At 43.3% G+C, this 19,502-nt stretch overlaps 1 protein-coding gene across 3 annotated transcripts in view; it reads right to left on the reverse strand.

Moving 5' to 3' along the window:
- Window positions 1-3,377: 3,377 nt before the first annotated feature.
- NFE2L2 (NFE2 like bZIP transcription factor 2) overlaps window positions 3,378-19,502 on the reverse strand; it is a 145,994-nt gene continuing 129,869 nt past the window's right edge. The window contains exons 4-5 of one of the 3 annotated variants that reach the window (XM_086956193.1): window positions 17,137-17,328; window positions 3,378-5,143 (exon numbers count right to left, since the gene is read on the reverse strand). In XM_086956193.1, coding sequence (XP_086812319.1) covers window positions 3,944-5,143; window positions 17,137-17,328 — 1,392 coding nt within the window. In that variant the 3' untranslated portion in view covers window positions 3,378-3,943. Of the gene's footprint in view, window positions 5,144-17,136; window positions 17,356-19,502 lie in introns of all 3 variants that reach the window. The other 2 variants (XM_086956191.1, XM_086956194.1) reach the window with 2 other exon arrangements.

Raw genomic sequence — 19,502 nt, forward strand, 5'->3', positions numbered from 1 at the left:
CAGTTGTCTCTGTTTCAACAATGATCCCCTTACACCTTAACTTGTTAAGCTCAAAAAAGTCAAAAGGCACACCCGTACCTTGCAGGACACTGGTACGCCCTGATCTTTGAGAATGAGCTTATGGGAGTAGTCACTGAGGCAACCTCATTTTTCACTGAAGACATCTTCAAACTCTCTGAGCAAACATGTGTTCATGACTTCATTCTCACTCCCCAAATTGTTAAATTCCACCTCCGATTAAGTCTTCTGCATGGAAGGCCTTTCCTTCTCAATAATGCTGGGTTCACCACTAGGATCTAACAAACCTTCCAGGACACTTTGGTGAACCCAACTTATGATACTATCTCCTTTACACGAGACACAAAACTTACCTGCGGTCAAACGACCTTTATACTCAAGATCATTCCAGAAATACCCTAATAGCTTTATTAGCTGACTGCCAAAAGCTAGGGTTCTAATGTCTGCCCTCAATAACTGAACCTTTCCTTTAAGTCTCTCTAGATAAAATGTATTTGTTACCAGCGATATCTTTGCACACAAATCAAGCATACTGACAGGCTGGCCATTGACAAAGACACTATCAATGGGGTCTTTGTTTTTGTGAAGTACCACCTCACCACAATGCAACTCATCATGCTCACAGACACAGTCATTACTCTCATCAAATCCCACCTACTTCACACGTTTGGTGTTTTTGGTATGATTTGCAGTACTTAGCAAAGTGTCCTTTCTTGCCACAACTGTCAACGGAATAGGAATTGCCTGGTTTATTACAGGAATTATTTAATGTCTTTGTAGAGGTCCCAGCTATAGCTTGCACCTTCTCAGCGCAATGCACACCGTTATCTTTCTTCAGCACCTCAACACACACAAGAGTCTTCAATACAGTTGGCCACCAGCAGAACCTAATCTAATTTGGGGTTGTCTTTCTGCCACAGGTCATCTTTAATTCTTTCTATGTTGCAACCCAACATAAACTGGTTGCGTATTCACTCTTCCAACAAGCCTCAAACTTGCAAGTAGCACCCAACTCACACTAGTCTGTGACATAAGACTCAACCGATTCCTGTGCCTTTTGCATACTTCTACCGAATAACTTAGCCAAGCATATGTCAAACTCATTAAGATTGTCAGTATCTCCACCACTTAGGTCTGGTAAATGTTTGAAGCCTTCTTATCCTTCAGGCCCCAAACACTGCAGCAATAAAGAGGTCTTCCTCTCAGCAATTAGTAAGACACCACATATATATGCGTAATGCAAAACAACTTTCTTCCACTTAGCTCTCCTAATGGATGGTTCCCCAGGATTAGACAAAAAGAAAGGTTGAGGATTAATGTTGTGCATTCTTACAAACAAAACAGTCATTAGATACCAGGAGAAAAGCCCAGGACCTAAATAACAGAATACCGGTGTGAGACTTCTACACCCAAGACTACACACAAACCATCACTCTGGTGTGTGGCGAACACCCGATATCTACCTGAAAAAAAATCATTTAATGATCCCGCCTTCAAGGCAAAAGGCTTGTACACCAACTAGGATTTCTTTAAGGAAATAAAATGTTCAGAACACGCAAGATCATCAAAGTTCACCACAGTTCACTGAAATGAACAATTTGATATGCTGAAATGGTGTGCATATCACTGCTAAACCACTTGTACGTGTTGGATGTCGATAAGGATTTGATCAGTAAGCGTAAATGATGGTGTTCATATCACCGCTAAACCACATGCAAGATATGTAGTAAAGGTGTAACTATCACTGTATAGAAAATGGAGGTTTAATTCCGAAAGAGCAGCCTTTACGTTTGTTAAAGGGAAAATGGATGGCGGATGCCTTTGGAGGCATAAAACTTAACTACCAAACTGTGTGAGAGGATATGCAGCAAGGGTGTGCATATCATCGTACAACCACCTATATAGGCGTGTGGCTTAATGTAGGAATACCTGCTTTACTCAAGTGAAGCTCTTAACAAACTGCATGAGGAAACAGCGATAGCACATGAAGAGTTGTGAAGGCTCGGTACGGGATCACCCTCATTGCCCCACAACAAACAAAAGCGCACAGGATGATGTACCTGCGTTTCTTAAAGTGTCCATCATGAAGAGGCTTCCACATGTTGCCCCCAGCAACTAACAACAAAGAATGACGGGATGGGCGCACATGATGAGGTGTCGGCACTCCGTCAGCGCTCCACTGTCCCAAGAAAAGAATCCCAGAGGCCCGCAAACAGCACGAGATAGCTGTACAAGTCAACCCTCAAGTGAAAGAGGCGTTCGAGCACGAGAGTGGGTAGGAAAACTGCAGCTTCCACAGGGAACGGGTATAACCCCAAATAGAACAGTAAAGCACAGTACCTTCAAGTTCTGGAACACACAATGAGGTTACTAGATTAGTAGGCAAGTGTTGGGACATTTCTTCCACATGTGTAGACACTCGAGGAGCCAGCAGTTCTCCATTTCACACCCCCTTCTCCAGCGCAGAGGTGGGAAATCTTCCAACTTCAGGGCTGGGTGAGGCCCCAAGATTTTCGCAAATATGAAGAAGAAGGTACTCAAGCATAGGGTAGAGCAGGCGCTTTATCAAGATACAGCTCTACATGACAAACGTCCTATCTACAATAGCTGCCAGGAAGTAACTGACCAGCATTATTCCACCTCAGCCCTACATTCTACCTATGCACTCTAAGCTCTACATTCTATCCTAGTTCACTAAGGCAGGATACCACAGGGCCTCTTCAGATGGATGAAGGACTTAGCATGCACCAAGTTTGCACTACCATTTTCCTCTACCAGGGCAGCTTAAGGCACACCGGTGGGCAAGTGACGAGCTAAATTCTGTAGAGGTTTTAAGGTTTCAAAACTCGAAATTCTACACATGACATGAGCAACAAATCCACTCTCCCAAGTGCCTAACATTGATCCACTTAACACTATGTCATGCACAAGACATTTTATAATTCTCTCCTGCCATACCCCCATCTAGTAGGCTGCTAAAGAAGATTGAAACCACTATACAAAATCTAGCTACTTTGGCATGAGCTCTGCTTCAGACAATACTAAAATTAAACCATGGCTACATTGCCAAACAACTTTACTAGGCCACACTACTTGCCAAATGACCCATCTACTGCGGATTTTACATACTCTTCGAAATCTGTCGAAACAATTCACTCCCTCTTCATCTAAGCTGGCAAAAGCAGGAGGCTCTTGTCTATTGTCAATTATTTCTGGATTAATGTGTAGTCGAGTAGGAACATTAGTACAACAGTTAAACAGCAGTTAACAATAAACAAAATAGCAATGCATTTTTGTGCAAGTCATGATAATATGCGTACTAGAACCGAACAATGTAATAAAAATGAATGGGGCAAAAATGTCTTTTCTCCTTTATTTGCACCACTGTCTGTACTAAAACAAAGAAAACACATTTTTTTCAATTTTACAAATATAAAATGAAACATTCTACATACAATATCTTGCAAGAAATTATGCTAAAGCTTTGTAAAGATCAACTTTCTTTAATAAATCTTTGAATATAAGAAAAGATAGGAAATGTATATAAATAAGATGCATTGCGCTATTTACACTTTTACGGCAACTAACCAAAATGGTCCTTTAAGTACTGTTTTTTTTAACGGATATAAAAGATTACAGATTTTGCATACATACATATCACACTACTTTATTGCATTTGTAGGTTTACTTCAGTTTTTATCATACACCTGTTAACCTTGTTATTTCTTGTGTTGCATAGAATCTTCTATAAATGCGTATTAAGCAATTGACAGCACAGTGAAATCTACTGGTGCAGCACTACAAAGCACTTGGTCTGAAAAATCAATCCCTTCGGCATACTCATTCACTCTGCTTAACAATTTTACCCCTTAAACCTCTTTCAGCTTCCTAACACCTCACAAGCACCAAAAGCACACATAAAAAATCAGTCTCTATTATTTTCGGTTTTCCTGGTTTTGGGAACAAGAAATACATTTCCGTCTTTTGTTTGCTGCAAGGAGTACTCAGCAGGAGAGTAAGGATTGCCATCCTCATCGCGAAGTTGGCTGAAGACCTCAATATATAGGACACTCAGCTGCTCTTTCAGAAGTTGAAAGTTCTTGCTGTACTCTCCTTTTTCAGCAAGCAATTTATCTTTCTCATCTTTTAATTGATCCAAATCTTGCTCCAGCTCGACAATGTTTTCCAGTTTCCGTTTTCGACAGTTTTGAGCTGCAACTTTATTTTTGCCTCTTCTGCGTATGTCGCGTATGAGTGCAAGCTGGGCTTCATTTAGTTGGTGTTTAGACATAAGATCATTGAAGTCATCGACTGGAAGGTTGATTATATTGTCTACAGAAAAAGGTATCTGCAGAACTTTTGCTCGTTCAGAATCTCTTGTAAAACGAGCTTCCAACCGACTTGTATATTTGTCTTTTGTAAATGGGGATCTGTTCGGACCAGGACTAGCTGGAACTTCTTTTTTTGGTGAGTTTTTTAACTTTGCACCCAAGAGATGCTTCTTTACCATCTGAGATGGTGATGATGGATAGGCTGAATCTTCTGCAATTAGTAATGGGTGCATTTCAGAGTTATTTTGCACCACGCTTGGTGGAGCACTGTCCATATCTTCCATTTCAGAATCAGTGTAGTTGTAAGGGGCATCCCCATACAGAGATGAACCGCTAGAAGGCCCCGGAGAAGCTCTGTTTGGGCTTTCATTCACTGAAATGCCTGAATCTGAATCATTAAATGATGGTGTGTCTGCTGACGTCTCTCCATTGAAGGCTTTACACAAAGAAAAGTCTGAAATGTCAACAGGTTCATTCATAAATTCAGTGAGCAAATTGTTACTGTTTGGGGTTGACATGCTCCCACTTGCTTCTGCTTCCATGAAAGGGGTGTACACCTCGTCACAGGGGTTCAGTGGTTCACTTTTCAAATAAGTCACATCTTCTACTGCCATGGTGCTGGTGAATGAGTCCACAAAATTTGTTTGAAAAACGGGATCAGAGTCAACAATTTCTTTCCCAACCAACCCCATGGGATTGTAGAATGAAAAGTTCTCGTCAGTCTCCGGTGGCTCGGCTTCTTGAATTGGGAATATGTCGACATTAGCCAGGTTATCATTTTCAATATTAAGACACTAAATGAAAGAAAAAATAGTACAGATTAAGAACAATATATCAAACACAAGATGCACAGTTTATCCCTCAGTGATACCAGTTAACTTCAAAAGCATAAAAGCAGTGAACCTCTGAGTTAAATGTTCTACACTGAATAATCACACTGCGCAAACAACTTATTTGGGCTAGATTGTTTTGGAAGGATCATTGAAATGGACATGTGACCCACCCACACAACAACGTAAATATTTGTGATTATAGAAAAAAATCTAATCTTCAAGTGATGTCAACAGTGCAGAAGTCAACGAAAATACCAATTTACATTTACCATTCATCATCTTTCAAAGTGTGCACAATGAAGGAGACAGACAGAAAGGCTCACTGAATGGTTCTTGCTCAAAAGGTGACACAGATGCATTTTTGCTTACAATCTATTGACATGTAACTGTAGAGGCAGGTCTACATAGAGGAATATGAAAAACGTGCTGCTGCAGGGATGACAGTATTTGACAATCAGCCACTCCTTTTTTGTAGCCAAATCCTAGATCTCAACTGAATTGGGAATTCAGGATGGCACACCACAGAGACACCTGCACAGCTGATCGCCCTGTTTCTTGTTTTCTGGATAGATCCTCTTATGTTCTACAACTGTCACATATGCGATGCCTATACCTGGCTACTGATGTTGCTAGTATGGATGTAACTATTATCAAGGACTCAAACATTTCCTATCCTACTCAAGCAACTTCACGAGTACATACGAAACGTAAGATGACCTAAGGCGAAGAAAAGCCCTTATCTGGCATTGTACAATCATGCAATGTGGTATTATGACTCCAGAAACAAAATGATGACTATTAATGGCTAGCACTGTCTCTATTACTGAAATGGACCATGCATATGACAGTGTAAGAGTCTCCCAAGTCTCTTCTAAGAAGACCCCTGATGTTAATATGGCTCATGTATCGTGATAAATATTGAGTTATTCTGGTGTACATGACAGCAAATTTGTGAATTCTCCTGCATATTTAAGCAAATAAAATTGGTGTCCTTTGAATTGACAATAATTTTCTTAAAAAGTAAAAAAGCTTTTTGGCCTACGCTAGATCTTCCTTTTCATAGTACTGGAAGATATTTCAATTGGACGTCTTATTTTAAGCAGATCAGACAGTTCTATAACTGTATAGGATCTTATGCCAGATTAGGGAGGGATGTATAAGACAAATGGATGGAGTAGACACAAAAAGGGAGGAATGCCCTTAGTAAACCAATTTTGTTGGAACTGGCGGTAAAACTACCAGAATGAATCCTGTAAAACAAGTTTGAGAATCTCAAAGGGAACAGAAATAGAAGGTAATAACCATGCAGAAGCATTTCTTGTACCAGAGCCCCACTGGCGAGTATCCCCCCTAGAAGAGTGAGGCAGATTTGGGATTGTGTCCAGCTTATAGATCACATTGGACACATCTAACTTATTTTACGTGAAAAGCTTGGCTGGAGAAAATGGCTCACCAATAGAAAATCCTCTACACAGTGGGCATCCAGTGTGTTTAAATACAAGGGATAAGGAGGGCAGGCACTTATGCTACAACTATCTCAGATGGTCTACATGGATTTGATAAAGTTGTTGTCCCTTAGCTACTTTACTTTTTCTATTGTATTTGTATTGTATATGTTTGGGTGCTATATTTTTTAAAAGCCTAGATGGACACCCAAGTAGTCTAGTGTTGGGTGCAATCAGCACAAGAAGAGAAGAGTCAAAATGCTACAGTATGGGGGAGACTTATTCAAACCTTGAGCTATATTTCATGGTTTCACAGTTGCAACATGGAAAGTAATGGATGGCACAGAAGGAGAATTAATAAAAATGCATCCAAAAGAATTTAAGGAACTCACTATCTACTAAAATACCTATGTCCAACAGACTCAGAAGTGGTGTATTTGATATGGAACAAAGTGGGCAGAAACACATAATCATTTTAAGTCATTTTTTAAAATGACTTCGGGAAAGCTTATAGAGCTATTAATACTGGGCACTAAAAAAAGAAAAGGAAAACACAAAAAGAGGAGTATATCTTCTTAGTAGACAGGATGAAAATACTAATTGTAATAGAATAAATGTGAGCAATACGTACAAGAAGAAGTGCATGTCGCTAAAAAAAATCTACAACTGAAGTATTTGAAAAGGGCATCCCTCCCACTGGAAGTAATAAAGAAAAAAAAGTACATTTCTAACTAATCCCAAAGGCAACATACCCCAAGAGCAAACATCTATCATCTACCATAGAGGATGGAGCAGTAAGATTACATGGAAATTAGGGCAAAAGTGGCTTGCTGTAGAGTTCACAGACCTTCAGAGCAAAATTTCACGTAAGATTTGTATATTAAGATTAATACAGAAGAAAAAGAAGGGGAAACATTTAGCTTCATTTATAAATCTGGATCTCTTAGCAGTAAAAAACCTAACAGCTTTGGCATGGAAATTAATGGAGGGTCTGTCTTCTGCAGACTGGATCAAGTGAAATGGACACCAGGAAAGGTAACTTGGATCACAAATATAGCAAAGTCCAGTGCACCAATGTTGACCCCTGCTGGGTAATGTTTACTGGAGTGATCTAAGTTAGATGCGTTACTGAAGCCAACACATGACCTAAAGAAGCATGAAATAAGCCTTAGCCTCAAACACTGCCATCTACTGGCCTCTTTTCAGGATGTACAATTTAAGATTCTGGAGAACATAAATTATGTATACTTATTTAATGCAGAACCGATTAACCAATCACTAAAGCTGGATTAATTAAAAGTGCTCGGACAGGCGTCTTTCTGGGAAGGAATACTTTATGTTTCTCTGACGTCCTACAGCTACTCAAAGAATGACTGAAAACAAACTGCTGTACACGCACTTCATCTTCATTACCACGAGGAAGATCATGTTCTTTCCAAATGACAGATTAGAATAGTTTACCCATGTGCTCTTATCAAACAACAAACAAATGTGTCATGCGCATGTGAAATCCCTATTTTTGAAAAGCAAGCCTATGTAAAGAAAGGATAAAAACTGCATTAGCTTCCTTTAACTCCAGAGTTTGATAGTATGTAACATAAACTGAAATGATACATCTAAGTTTTCAGAGTCATTTTCCTTCAGATGGCAGTAAAACTAACTAATAACCTTCCCACAAGTAAGAATAGACTTCGAAATGAATGGAAGTCTCCATACAGTAACAACATAACAACGTGCAATGAAGACACCAAGAAACAAAGTACATTCCTGGTCGCAAGCATTCGATGATGAAATATATTACACATCATCTAAATTAGTATGGTAAGGATATTTAAATGAACAGTAGCACAATAGTTTAGCAGCCCAATAAATCGGTCTTAAATTAAGTACAATTACAGCCAATGATATCTTATATAGCAATTTAATACACCGGAAACGGACTCCTGATCTAACAAAGAACTGTAGCGATCCCCAGAAGCAGCAGCAGGATGAGTTACAGAGGTGTAATTTTCCATCAATTCATTGCAATATGGAACACTTTAAGCCAGATCCATGTATATCCCATTTGGGAAAAGATCACCCAAAAGTTTAGTTTCCATTGCTTATTTATGGAAGGTTTTTCCAAGTGTAAGTGGGAGGAGAGTATTACATTCTATATTTGTTACAGGGGTGTTATGTAGAATAGCCCCGCCCCTTCTTGCTATATCCCATCAAGCCCAGGTAGGTACTCCTATCACATCTACATCGTCCCTCTGTGCATTAAGCTCTTTACATACCGCTTACAGAAGCAAGCAGGGCTCAGCTGCCCTATGTTTGGCCCTTTCTTGCATAAGTGGGTGTCTCTGCACTGAACCAGTACTTTAATGTCTGATATTCATGTTTCTGCCGCAGTCAGACGAATGTTATGTTTATCAAGTCACTCCTTTAACTGGTCTTGTCTCGTGGGTGGTTGAGGTATCTATTTTCTGATCAATAGTCTAAGTTTGTTTACATTTCTTTGATTAGTGTGGCTCCTATGTTATCTTGCGACTCTCCTTACTTCTGCTGCTGCTCTTACAACTTCCTGGCCCCTGCAACTCATCAAATTGGTGATTGCTGTGTTGCCCATCTCGTCTAACATTGTTTAAGTGTGTCCTCCCATCAAACTAGTCTGTTCTACTGAGTGTTCTTTCTATCAGGTGCTTTGAGCCACAGAGGCACAATATATGTGAGAAAAAGGTAGTGCCCTAGCCAGCCAACTCCTTTTCAGCCACCATGTCAGTAGCCACTCTGAGAGTTCCTGCAGGGCTAATGATGCACAAGTTAAAGGAAAAGCTTTACCACTATTCAGATGTAGGAGTATGAGGGCTTGAACAGCAGATTTGCAATCGGGTTGACTTTCTTTAGAAGACATAGCTAGTACTAGGAAACCTTTGCTTTTTTGGCACTGTGTTCCTTCAGAGTGAAGTTGGTGTCTGGGGTGATTGACTTAAGCAAAAGTGACAAATGATGTACGGAATGCTGAACAATGTAACCATTAATCCCAGTCACAAAGATCTGGGCTTGCTCACCACGCCACCCAAGTTTTGGACTCAGCCATATGAAAATCAGTCTTGACCCTGTTCCTCATGGGAACAGTCCAGTACGACCTGCAAAGCCAGGTACTCCCTGGACCAGAAATAAGTATCCTGGGACCGGTTTCGAGAGGACCTGGCTCTACAGTTCGGGCTGGCCTATTACCGTAGGGAACAGGGTGAAGACTCGTTTGCATATGGTTGGGTCAAACTGGGGTGGCATGGTAAGCAAAAGAACAATCGATTTAACCCAGGTTTTTGTAACTGAGGGTGAATGTTCACATTGTTCAGCATTCCGTCCATCATTTGTTCCTTTTACATAGGGTGAATGACTTGGCATTCGTGAATGGTGGGGTTTAAAATGATCATGGTTCATGTCATTGAGCTAGGTTTGTACTGTGTCCTGTTCATTGTTGTAGGCAAATAAAAGGAACTCTGCCTCTGCTGGGTTCATCTTCAGGCAGGTCTGGATGATGTGCAAGCAGTACAGCGATGAGTTTTCAGATGGCCAGCCAATGGTTCAAAAATATCTGCTATTTAGTCTTGGCTGGCAGAGCAATCTTCTCTTGTGGCCGTTAGGATGTGCAGCTTTGTGGTGCCCACAACTCTCAAAAATTAAAAAAAAGTCCTAAACAGAAATTCACCATATGTTAAAAAGATGAAAGTAATTTCTGAAAGAAAACGTGGAAGGTAAAAGAAATCCTAGAAAGACAACACACTAAAGTAGGCTTAAATCAACACAGATTGTCATAAATGGAAATGGCAAAGAAAATATGTAGAAGGCCCTACTGAAAGTCGATGTTTAACACAAAAACGAAATTATCTAATAAAGACTGTTTTTTGACCCTAAACTGTATGGCTTTGAGAATTCTTGCTTTCACTAATAAAAATTCTTAATGTGAAACACCTGGAAAATGTCAAAAGGCCTACGTTCTAAATCTGTCGGATAGTCAAAACAGGCAACGTAAAATATAATCCTATGCCTGGGAACACGTGTTACTACATGGCAGTTGACCTAATCAAGTTTTCCTGGAGAACGAATGTGATGGCCAACCATTGCAGCATCAGCTTTGAATGTTTCCAGGACTGCAGGAACAATGCACTACAAAACTACCCGATATGTGAAGCAGTGACATACGTGGTAAGATCAAGAATGATGAGCTAGTCGTTCACAGCAATTCTAAGAAAAAGTTACTTACCTCCAGTAATATTTGCTCTGGTTGATACTCTATCAAACTCCAGATTCCTCACCTGTTAAATAATCCCAGGCGTCAGACTGGATCCAAACACTTCAATGCTCTCAATGTCGATAGGGGGAGCGGACTCCACATTGGCGGCGGCGCCAAGTTCATATAGCACCCACCCACCCACAGTGTACCAACGCTAGTTTCCATCTGTTTTTGCTGCCTTCAGACGAATAGATTGAGCAACATCCATTGAATAAAGTGCAGTGCATTACACTAATAGCACCCTTATTAAACTGTCTCAGCATAACCATGCATCAGTGGAGAAGTGGGTGGATTGGTGAGGAGTATGCAGGTATATGGAGTATCCAGCAAAAAGATCATTACCGTAGTAAGCAAAGCTTCCTTCTGATGGAAGCTGCTACCTGTAGATTCCTCAACTGTTGAAAAGATTTTCAAGCAGTACTGAACCGAGTTGGGTCGATGGATGATTAGATGAGGAAATCTTGCAGCACAGATCTGGCATAATGCTCTTTCCCATGCACCTCTGAGTCCAAAGTATAGTGCATAGAAAGGGTGTGTAAGAAAACGCATGTGATTGCCTTGAACATCTCCGTAACAGGAACCCCACTTGCATGAGCTAAAAATGCTGACTTGGCCCTAGTCAAATGAGCCCTAATTCCCCCAGGCAGTTTCTTTTTAGCAAAGGCGTTGCACATCTTGGTACAAAGACTTATCCAGCAGAATGCTGACTGCTTCTGGACCGCTTTGTCTTTTCTACTGCCACAGTTCCTAACAAAGAGCTTATCATCTACTCTGAAGTCTCTTGTGCTGTCAACATAGAAACTGATCCAGGCAATGCAGTCACTTCTCCTCCTTTGTTGGATGGGGCATATCATAAAGAGATGGAAGGATGATGAACTGACTCAGGTGAAAGGGGGTAAGCAGCTCTGGTTTGTAACACTAGTTTGAAAAGTAAAAAAGTGTGAATGGCGGACAGGCATGGAGACCCCTTCAAAAAGGGGAGAAGACAGTAGGGAGATGAGGATATACATTAATATTAGTCACGCCCTTTGGATCACAGACAAGGCAACAAAAAAGCCCTTGACAAAGCCCACCACACACCCTCTCTGGGATGAGATGTAATGTAGCAACCTGAAACTTTGGGCAAGTGATACTACAACTCCCACAATGCACTGGACCACCTGGATTTGGGCAAACCCTTCAAGGGCTCGATGGCCAGCGATTCTTTATATCTGGAGCACCAGTGATTCTTTGGATCCGGCAAGTGTTTTTACCTGCAGGTTGCAGAGGACTAGTGCCACTAGTCCAGGGGAGACTCAGGGTGCTTCTGGCTTCCACAAGAGTCCCTCTCTTCAGAAGTGTTGAGTTTTAGCCAAGGACGAGAGTCGTTCACTCAGTTCAAAGTCTGTTGTCTCAGGAACAAAGTATCCCTCTTTTGCTATGTGCTGGTGGGCAAAGTCCTGTTGTCGGCGACAGGGCTCTCCTCTTGGTCTTTCTTTGAAGTAAGTTGTTCAGAACTGAGGTTCTGGTATCGGGGGAGGGGAGCCCTTAAATCCTAGACTTAGGGGAATAAGAGGTGTGGGAGCTAGTTGTTGCAGAGGACTAGTGCCACTAGTCCAGGGGAGACTCAGGGTGCTTCTGGCTTCCACAAGAGTCCCTCTCTTCAGAAGTGTTGAGTTTTAGCCAAGGACGAGAGTCGTTCACTCAGTTCAAAGTCTGTTGCCTCAGGAACAAAGTATCCCTCTTTTGCTATGTGCTGGTGGGCAAAGTCCTGTTGTCGGCGACAGGGCTCTCCTCTTGGTCTTTCTTTGAAGTAAGTTGTTCAGAACTGAGGTTCTGGTATCGGGGGAGGGGAGCCCTTAAATCCTAGACTTAGGGGAATAAGAGGTGTGGGAGCTAGTAGCCAATTAGTAACTAGTTCATGAAGCGAGTCTGCCCCAGAGGTGTCCACATCCGGTACTGTAGGTCACCTTTTCTATCCAGAACCCACCATTTCTGCCCTCCTAAAGATGGCAGAATGTAATTTCAGGTGTACAGACCAGGCTGTCCACCCCAGAGGTGTGGCCCGACTTCTTGAGGTGTACACCTCCTGCAGAGCTACTTTCCCTCCTTACCTGGGTGCAAGCATCCCTAGGGGAAGCAAATGGCAGTTTCCTCCTCAGGGGAACAGCTCAGAAGCAGATCAGAGGCAGTACAGCCTTTGAAACTCACTGTTCCTTCACTAGCCAGCTGGGGAGGAGGAAGGTGTGGCCTTCTTCCGGCCCAGCCTTTGTTTCTGACTCCTGGGAGTGATCACACTGCCTGGCAAGAGGTCAGAATCCCGCCTTGCAGCAGCAGAGTAGGGACAACATTGCTTGTCAGCCAGAGCACAGTACAGCTGGGTGCAACCAGGGGTTAACCTCCAAGATGCCACCGGGATGCAGGCCACGTCACCCAGGACATGAGAACCATGTCACGATGAGAAGGCACTTTGTTTGATACCAAACAAGACAGATTTTAGTGGTACCATAAAGAAGCTGCCAATCTCGAGAGTGCCCGGTTGGCAGCACGTTATCCTATGGACCACTAACATATATAGCAGTTTTCAATTGGGAATGCCAATATAGGGACAAACAGGTTTGCACTTATATGTCCACACATTTAATATAATGGACCCTGCCTCCTGGGCTGAGTAGGTCTACTGTTGGGGTGCCTTACATACAATAACAGCAGTTTAGGTGACTTTGCAACACATGGTGAAAGCACAGTGGAGTTCGATCAGTTTGCACCACTGCTGAAATCTGCAATGGCAGGCCTGCTGTCAGTAGATTTCATGGGTTGCCTAGCGTGGCATAAAACCACCGTACTGCAGCCCTGGGTACCCCTGGTACCATATATTAGGGACTTATAAGGGGGTAAACCTTTTCACAATTTGGGATTACCAAGTGAAACATACCATCTTTAGGACAGAGCACAGGTTGGTAGGGTCTGGGCAGCAGACTCCAGTGCACTATCGGAGTCATAACCATCAGCATTTGGAGCAAAAAGTGCAGGGTCCAGATACAAAAAGGGGCACTTTCCTACAAACATCAAGGTAGCTGTTGACTGTAAATGGTGCACTGCCATCTCTGGCAATCCGTACTCGATCAGCCAGAAGTCCAGGTACGAGAATAACGGGATCCACGACTATCCAAGATGTACACAACCAAAGCCCTCACCTTGGCAAAGAAATGAGGTGCCAATGTCAAGCTGAACAGAACTACTGTAAACTGGTAGTGCGTGGAACCCACCACAAAATGCAGGTATTTCCGCTGCAACTGCAGGATTGAAACATGAAATAACGTCCTGCAAATCGAGTGACACAATGCAGTCTCCCATTTCCAACACTAGCTGGACCTGAGCTAGGGTCAACATTTTGAACTTTCAAATAAAAATGAAGATGAGGAGAAGGAAATAATAGAGTGCAGAGTAACTCTTCCTTTAGTTTTGCCTCTTTCCGTCTGAAGAGGGGATTTTGAGGCTGCTGTTACTGGAACCGAGCCTGTCACTGGCTGAAATTGAAGCCCCAGGGAAAGTCTTCGAAGCTATGAAGCTGCCTGTTGAACTTAGCTGCCGCCCTGCTAGCCATGAAGTGTTCGAAAGCCTAACTCGCTTGATCACTGAAGAGGCAGGTGCCATGCAGGGAAGATACGAAAGGGTAGCCTGCATGTCAGAGGAAAACACTTGGTGCACGTAACCAAGCAGGCCGGCGGCCTACGATAAATGACCCAAGGCCCAAGTCACCAAATTGGCAGTGTTCAGTCCGGATTTATTTAAATGCCAGGGGACATACTACCATTTTCGGACAACCTAAGTAAAATGCCATCTGAGGGATGCAGGAACATGAGACATTACGAACTGAGCCCTGCCCTACAGAGCATGTGTATACATGGCAAGATGGCACAATGTGTTCAGGGACTCGAGAGCCATGCTCTCAGCCAAGAAGATTTTCTTTCCCTATGCTTCTAGGCACTTGGATCCCATGTCAGAGGGGTTAGTAGCAAAGGGTTTCAAAACTTGCCTAAAGAGCAAGATGCCTGAATCACCAAACGTTCAGGCTTTGAATGAGCTGACAGGAGGGCAGAATCATAAGGGGCAGGTCGAAAATATCTTGCCACTAACCTTACTTACAGCTGCAGGAAAAAGGTTTCTCTCAGAATGCAAGCACCAGTTCTAGCAGAGAATCATTAAAAAGTAGGAGTAGTTCATAAAAGAGCACTTAACACTGCAGAACCTCAATTACGATATTTGCCTTCACCTCAGTCAATTGGAGGGGAAGTTCAAACACCTCTGCAGCTTTTCGTACCACAGGATGGAAGGATGTGACCTCCAGAGGAGGAAGGCCAGAATGAAAATCCACTTGTAAAAGTAAGGCCAGTAAACTCTAGCGCTGAGACCATAGTGTCCAGATTCAGTCTAGCCTCATGCATACTAAGGAGGTATATGTCTGCCCCAAAAGACTTGTATAAGGGCTGACCATATGAAAGAACCACTTCTTTGTTGTATCTCTATTCCTTAAAAAGCCTCTAAGTCTCTCATCTGGACCCATGCTCTTCTGAAGGATGCACTGGGTCTTAATCTTAAGGGCCCTACAGTGGCAGAGGCACCGAGATTGGCACCAGCAGTGGCCGGGAAAGCAGAGGAGATGGCATCTGCAGCCTCGAAGCTAGAGCTATGACCGGTGCTGTCAGCTGAGCTATATAGTGCTGCACTAGAGAGCAGAAGTGATGCGGTATGGCGCCAGAGGCTGACAGATCGGGTTGAATAACACCAGGACCAATGCAAATGGAACAAACATAGAAATGCCACGAGGTCGCATCCCATGGGCCCTGAGAGGATGCCACAGGGGTCTGCACCCTGGAGACAAGTCTGAACATAGCGTTGAGAAATGCCCCTGGATCTGACCCAGGAGGTGGGAAAGTTGGAAATGCTGGCAAGAGCACAAAGAACCTATCGAGTTGGACTGGTGCGGCCTGTGGCTCTGGGGGCAGAGTCGGGTGGAGGGGGGAGAGTGTATAATCAGCCGGTTCATAGGGCTGTAAGAACTCCAACTCTAGTTCAGAGGATGACTATCCTTTGGGAGTTAGATGGCACAAAGCATGCATAAACAATAGGTGAGGGACAGAATGCAGACCAATGTCATACATTCACCCCAGTACAAAGATCTGGGCCTAAATCCATCGTTTTTTTTGCTCACCATGCCAGTCCAATTTGGACCCAGCCATATGCAAATCAGTCTTGACCCTGCGCCCAATGGGAACAGTCCAGCCTAAACTGCCAGGCCAGGTCCTCCCTGGACTGGAAACAAGCACCCTAAGACCGGTTTCGGGCTTTCAGCCTCCATCAGCCAGGATGGCTTGACTCCAGTGGCATGGAGAGCACAGGACACACGTCTGGGCATACCAGTCCCACTCGGTGACAAATGCAAAAAAGAAATTGATGGAAAGAATGCAGAACAATGTCATCCATTCACCCCAGTACAGAGATCTGGGCCTAAATCCATCGTTTTTTTGCTCACCATGCCATTCCAGTTTGGACCCAGCCATATGCAAATCAGTCTTGACCCTGCGTCCAATGGGAACAGTCCAGCCCAAACTGCCAGGCCAGGTCCTCCCTGCATGACATCAGTGAACTCGAGCAGGCCTAAGAACGATGCCGGCCAAGTTTGTCCTCCTGAACCTGCACCATGAAAAGCTTGTTCTACCTCTCTTTAATTGCTCTAGCATGCATACTTCGGCAGGACTTGCTTGACTTGGCATCATGGTCCAAAAGCAGGCAGATAGAGTGAGGGTCTGTGATAGACATCTGTCCCTCTCAGTACCTAGAGGGCCTAAAGCCTGAGCACTTTGGGGGAGATATCATTTAGCACTGCACAAAATTGAAAAAGCCAGAAGAATGTTGAAGCGCTGAGGCATGAAAACTTTAGAAGAGTGAGCTTTGGATCAGTGCCCAAGGTGCAGCAAATAAGGGGACAGACATTGATATGCCATGATGAGCGCTATATGGACTCTTTAATGTTGCCCGATGTCACATCCGGTGTCAGTGCCGACATGGTGTCAATGACCCCTACATGCTTTGAGAGCTCTGAAGTTTCCGGGTGCAGTCTGACGCCTGGGATTATTCAAGAGGTAAGTAATCTGCAGGTAGAAGCATCCATCAGAATCAAATTTACAGAAGTGTCAAGATGAATGGTGGACATTTTTATTTTATATTCATGGAAATTAAGTTACCTGTAGCTCAGGAATGGACAAAAGTTCTTCCCAAACTTGATCAACTTCATTCATTGCAGCCTCCACGACAGTAAGAGGATCCTGAAAAATGGGGTCGGGATCAATTGTGACAGTTTGATTAGGAGTGACGAAGACTGGCTCGCTTTCTGGACAGGAATCGAGAACCAATGGTTGAAACGTGCTAGCAGGAGCCTGCAAAATATGATGCAAAAAGCTTTCCTGTAAAACAAAATGACCAGCATACTTTCAATCAGCCATTTAACATTAACTATAAATGAATAACAGTAACCGTTGTCGAATACCCAAGTTACTGAAATGTTTCAATTAAAACTTATTTAAAACCAAAAAAACGACAATTTAATAATATAGCAGCGTGATGTCAGACACACTTGATCACCCACAGCATCTTCCTTGAAAAACATGGGACAGGAAAAAAAATTCTCAACACAAAGACGAGCCTGCAGACGGGTTGCACTCACCTACCACGGAGCAATACCATTCTGCACACACCAAAAACACGTTCCTATCCTTGAACTCTTATTAATGTACAGCAAAAAATGCACAGAAGTCTTTCACATGGTTTTATTTCAAGTCCATTGATCTAGTAAGAAACTGCTAATGCCCTCATACACATTCTAAAATGAACTATCATAAATTGAATCAGACATTTTAGATTTGACTCCAACATTTGACAATGGGCCTACTGCCCCTTTATGACGGCATATTATTCACTATGGCTTGTCCCGTAAGCAGACCAATGAAATCGCACCAGATGTAAATTGAGTTTAACCTCATAGGCCCTCCTTAAGAGTCAGATGGAAAGGTATCCCACCTGGCGATATAGCCACGCCTGATCACCACTGGTCCGGTGTTTCCACATACCAGTTTTCCAGTTGATGGAAAAAACCAAGAACCAAGTTTACCATCTGGTAACTTCAAAGAGTAAAATTGCATGAGGCTTTTTCTCTAATATTTACAACAAGGGGTGGTGAGGGACAGAGTCTCTGAATTAAGCAGAAAGCTCTCACCCAGTCAAGAGATCAGGGCTAGATCCAACACCGTTTTTTAGCTCACTGCACCATCCCAGTTTCAGAACCTGGCTGTATGCAAATTAGTCTGTTCCTGTCCCAGTGCATGATGGGAACAGGGCAAACCAAACTACAAAAGCCAATTCTTACACTGGGAAGGAAACAAGCTCCCGGGGACCGGTTTCTGGCATTACAGCCGTCTTCGGCCCGGTTTGCTTGAATCCTGATGGTGCAATGAGCAAGGGTCTCACATCTGAGAATACCCTTCCACGCTTAGGGTGGACAAAAATATTTACAACAAGGGGTGGTGAGGGACAGAGTCTCTGAATTAAGCAGAAAGCTCTCACCCAGTCAAGAGATCAGGGCTAGATCCAACACCGTTTTTTAGCTCACTGCACCATCCCAGTTTCAGAACCTGGCTGTATGCAAATTAGTCTGTTCCTGTCCCAGTGCATGATGGGAACAGGGCAAACCAAACTACAAAAGCCAATTCTTACACTGGGAAGGAAACAAGCTCCCGGGGACTGGTTTCTGGCATTACAGCTGTCTTCGGCCCGGTTTGCTTGAATCCTGATGGTGCAATGAGCAAGGGTCTCACATCTGAGAATACCCTTCCACGCTTAGGGTGGACAAAAATATTTACAACAAGGGGTGGTGAGGGACAGAGTCTCTGAATTAAGCAGAAAGCTCTCACCCAGTCAAGAGATCAGGGCTAGATCCAACACCGTTTTTTAGCTCACTGCACCATCCCAGTTTCAGAACCTGGCTGTATGCAAATTAGTCTGTTCCTGTCCCAGTGCATGATGGGAACAGGGCAAACCAAACTACAAAAGCCAATTCTTACACTGGGAAGGAAACAAGCTCCCGGGGACCGGTTTCTGGCATTGCAGCCGTCTTCGGCCCGGTTTGCTTGAATCCTGATGGTGCAATGAGCAAGGGTCTCACATCTGAGAATACCCTTCCACGCTTAGGGTGGACAAAAATATTTACAACAAGGGGTGGTGAGGGACAGAGTCTCTGAATTAAGCAGAAAGCTCTCACCCAGTCAAGAGATCAGGGCTAGATCCAACACCGTTTTTTAGCTCACTGCACCATCCCAGTTTCAAAACCTGGCTGTATGCAAATTAGTCTGTTCCTGTCCCAGTGCATGATGGGAACAGGGCAAACCAAACTACAAAAGCCAATTCTTACACTGGGAAGGAAACAAGCTCCCGGGGACCGGTTTCTGGCATTACAGCCGTCTTCGGCCCGGTTTGCTTGAATCCTGATGGTGCAATGAGCAAGGGTCTCACATCTGAGAATACCCTTCCACGCTTAGGGTGGACAAAAATATTTACA

Source organism: Lissotriton vulgaris, chromosome 2_1, assembly GCF_964263255.1.
Source record: "Lissotriton vulgaris chromosome 2_1, aLisVul1.2, whole genome shotgun sequence".
In the NCBI taxonomy this organism is placed as follows: domain Eukaryota; kingdom Metazoa; phylum Chordata; class Amphibia; order Caudata; family Salamandridae; genus Lissotriton; species Lissotriton vulgaris.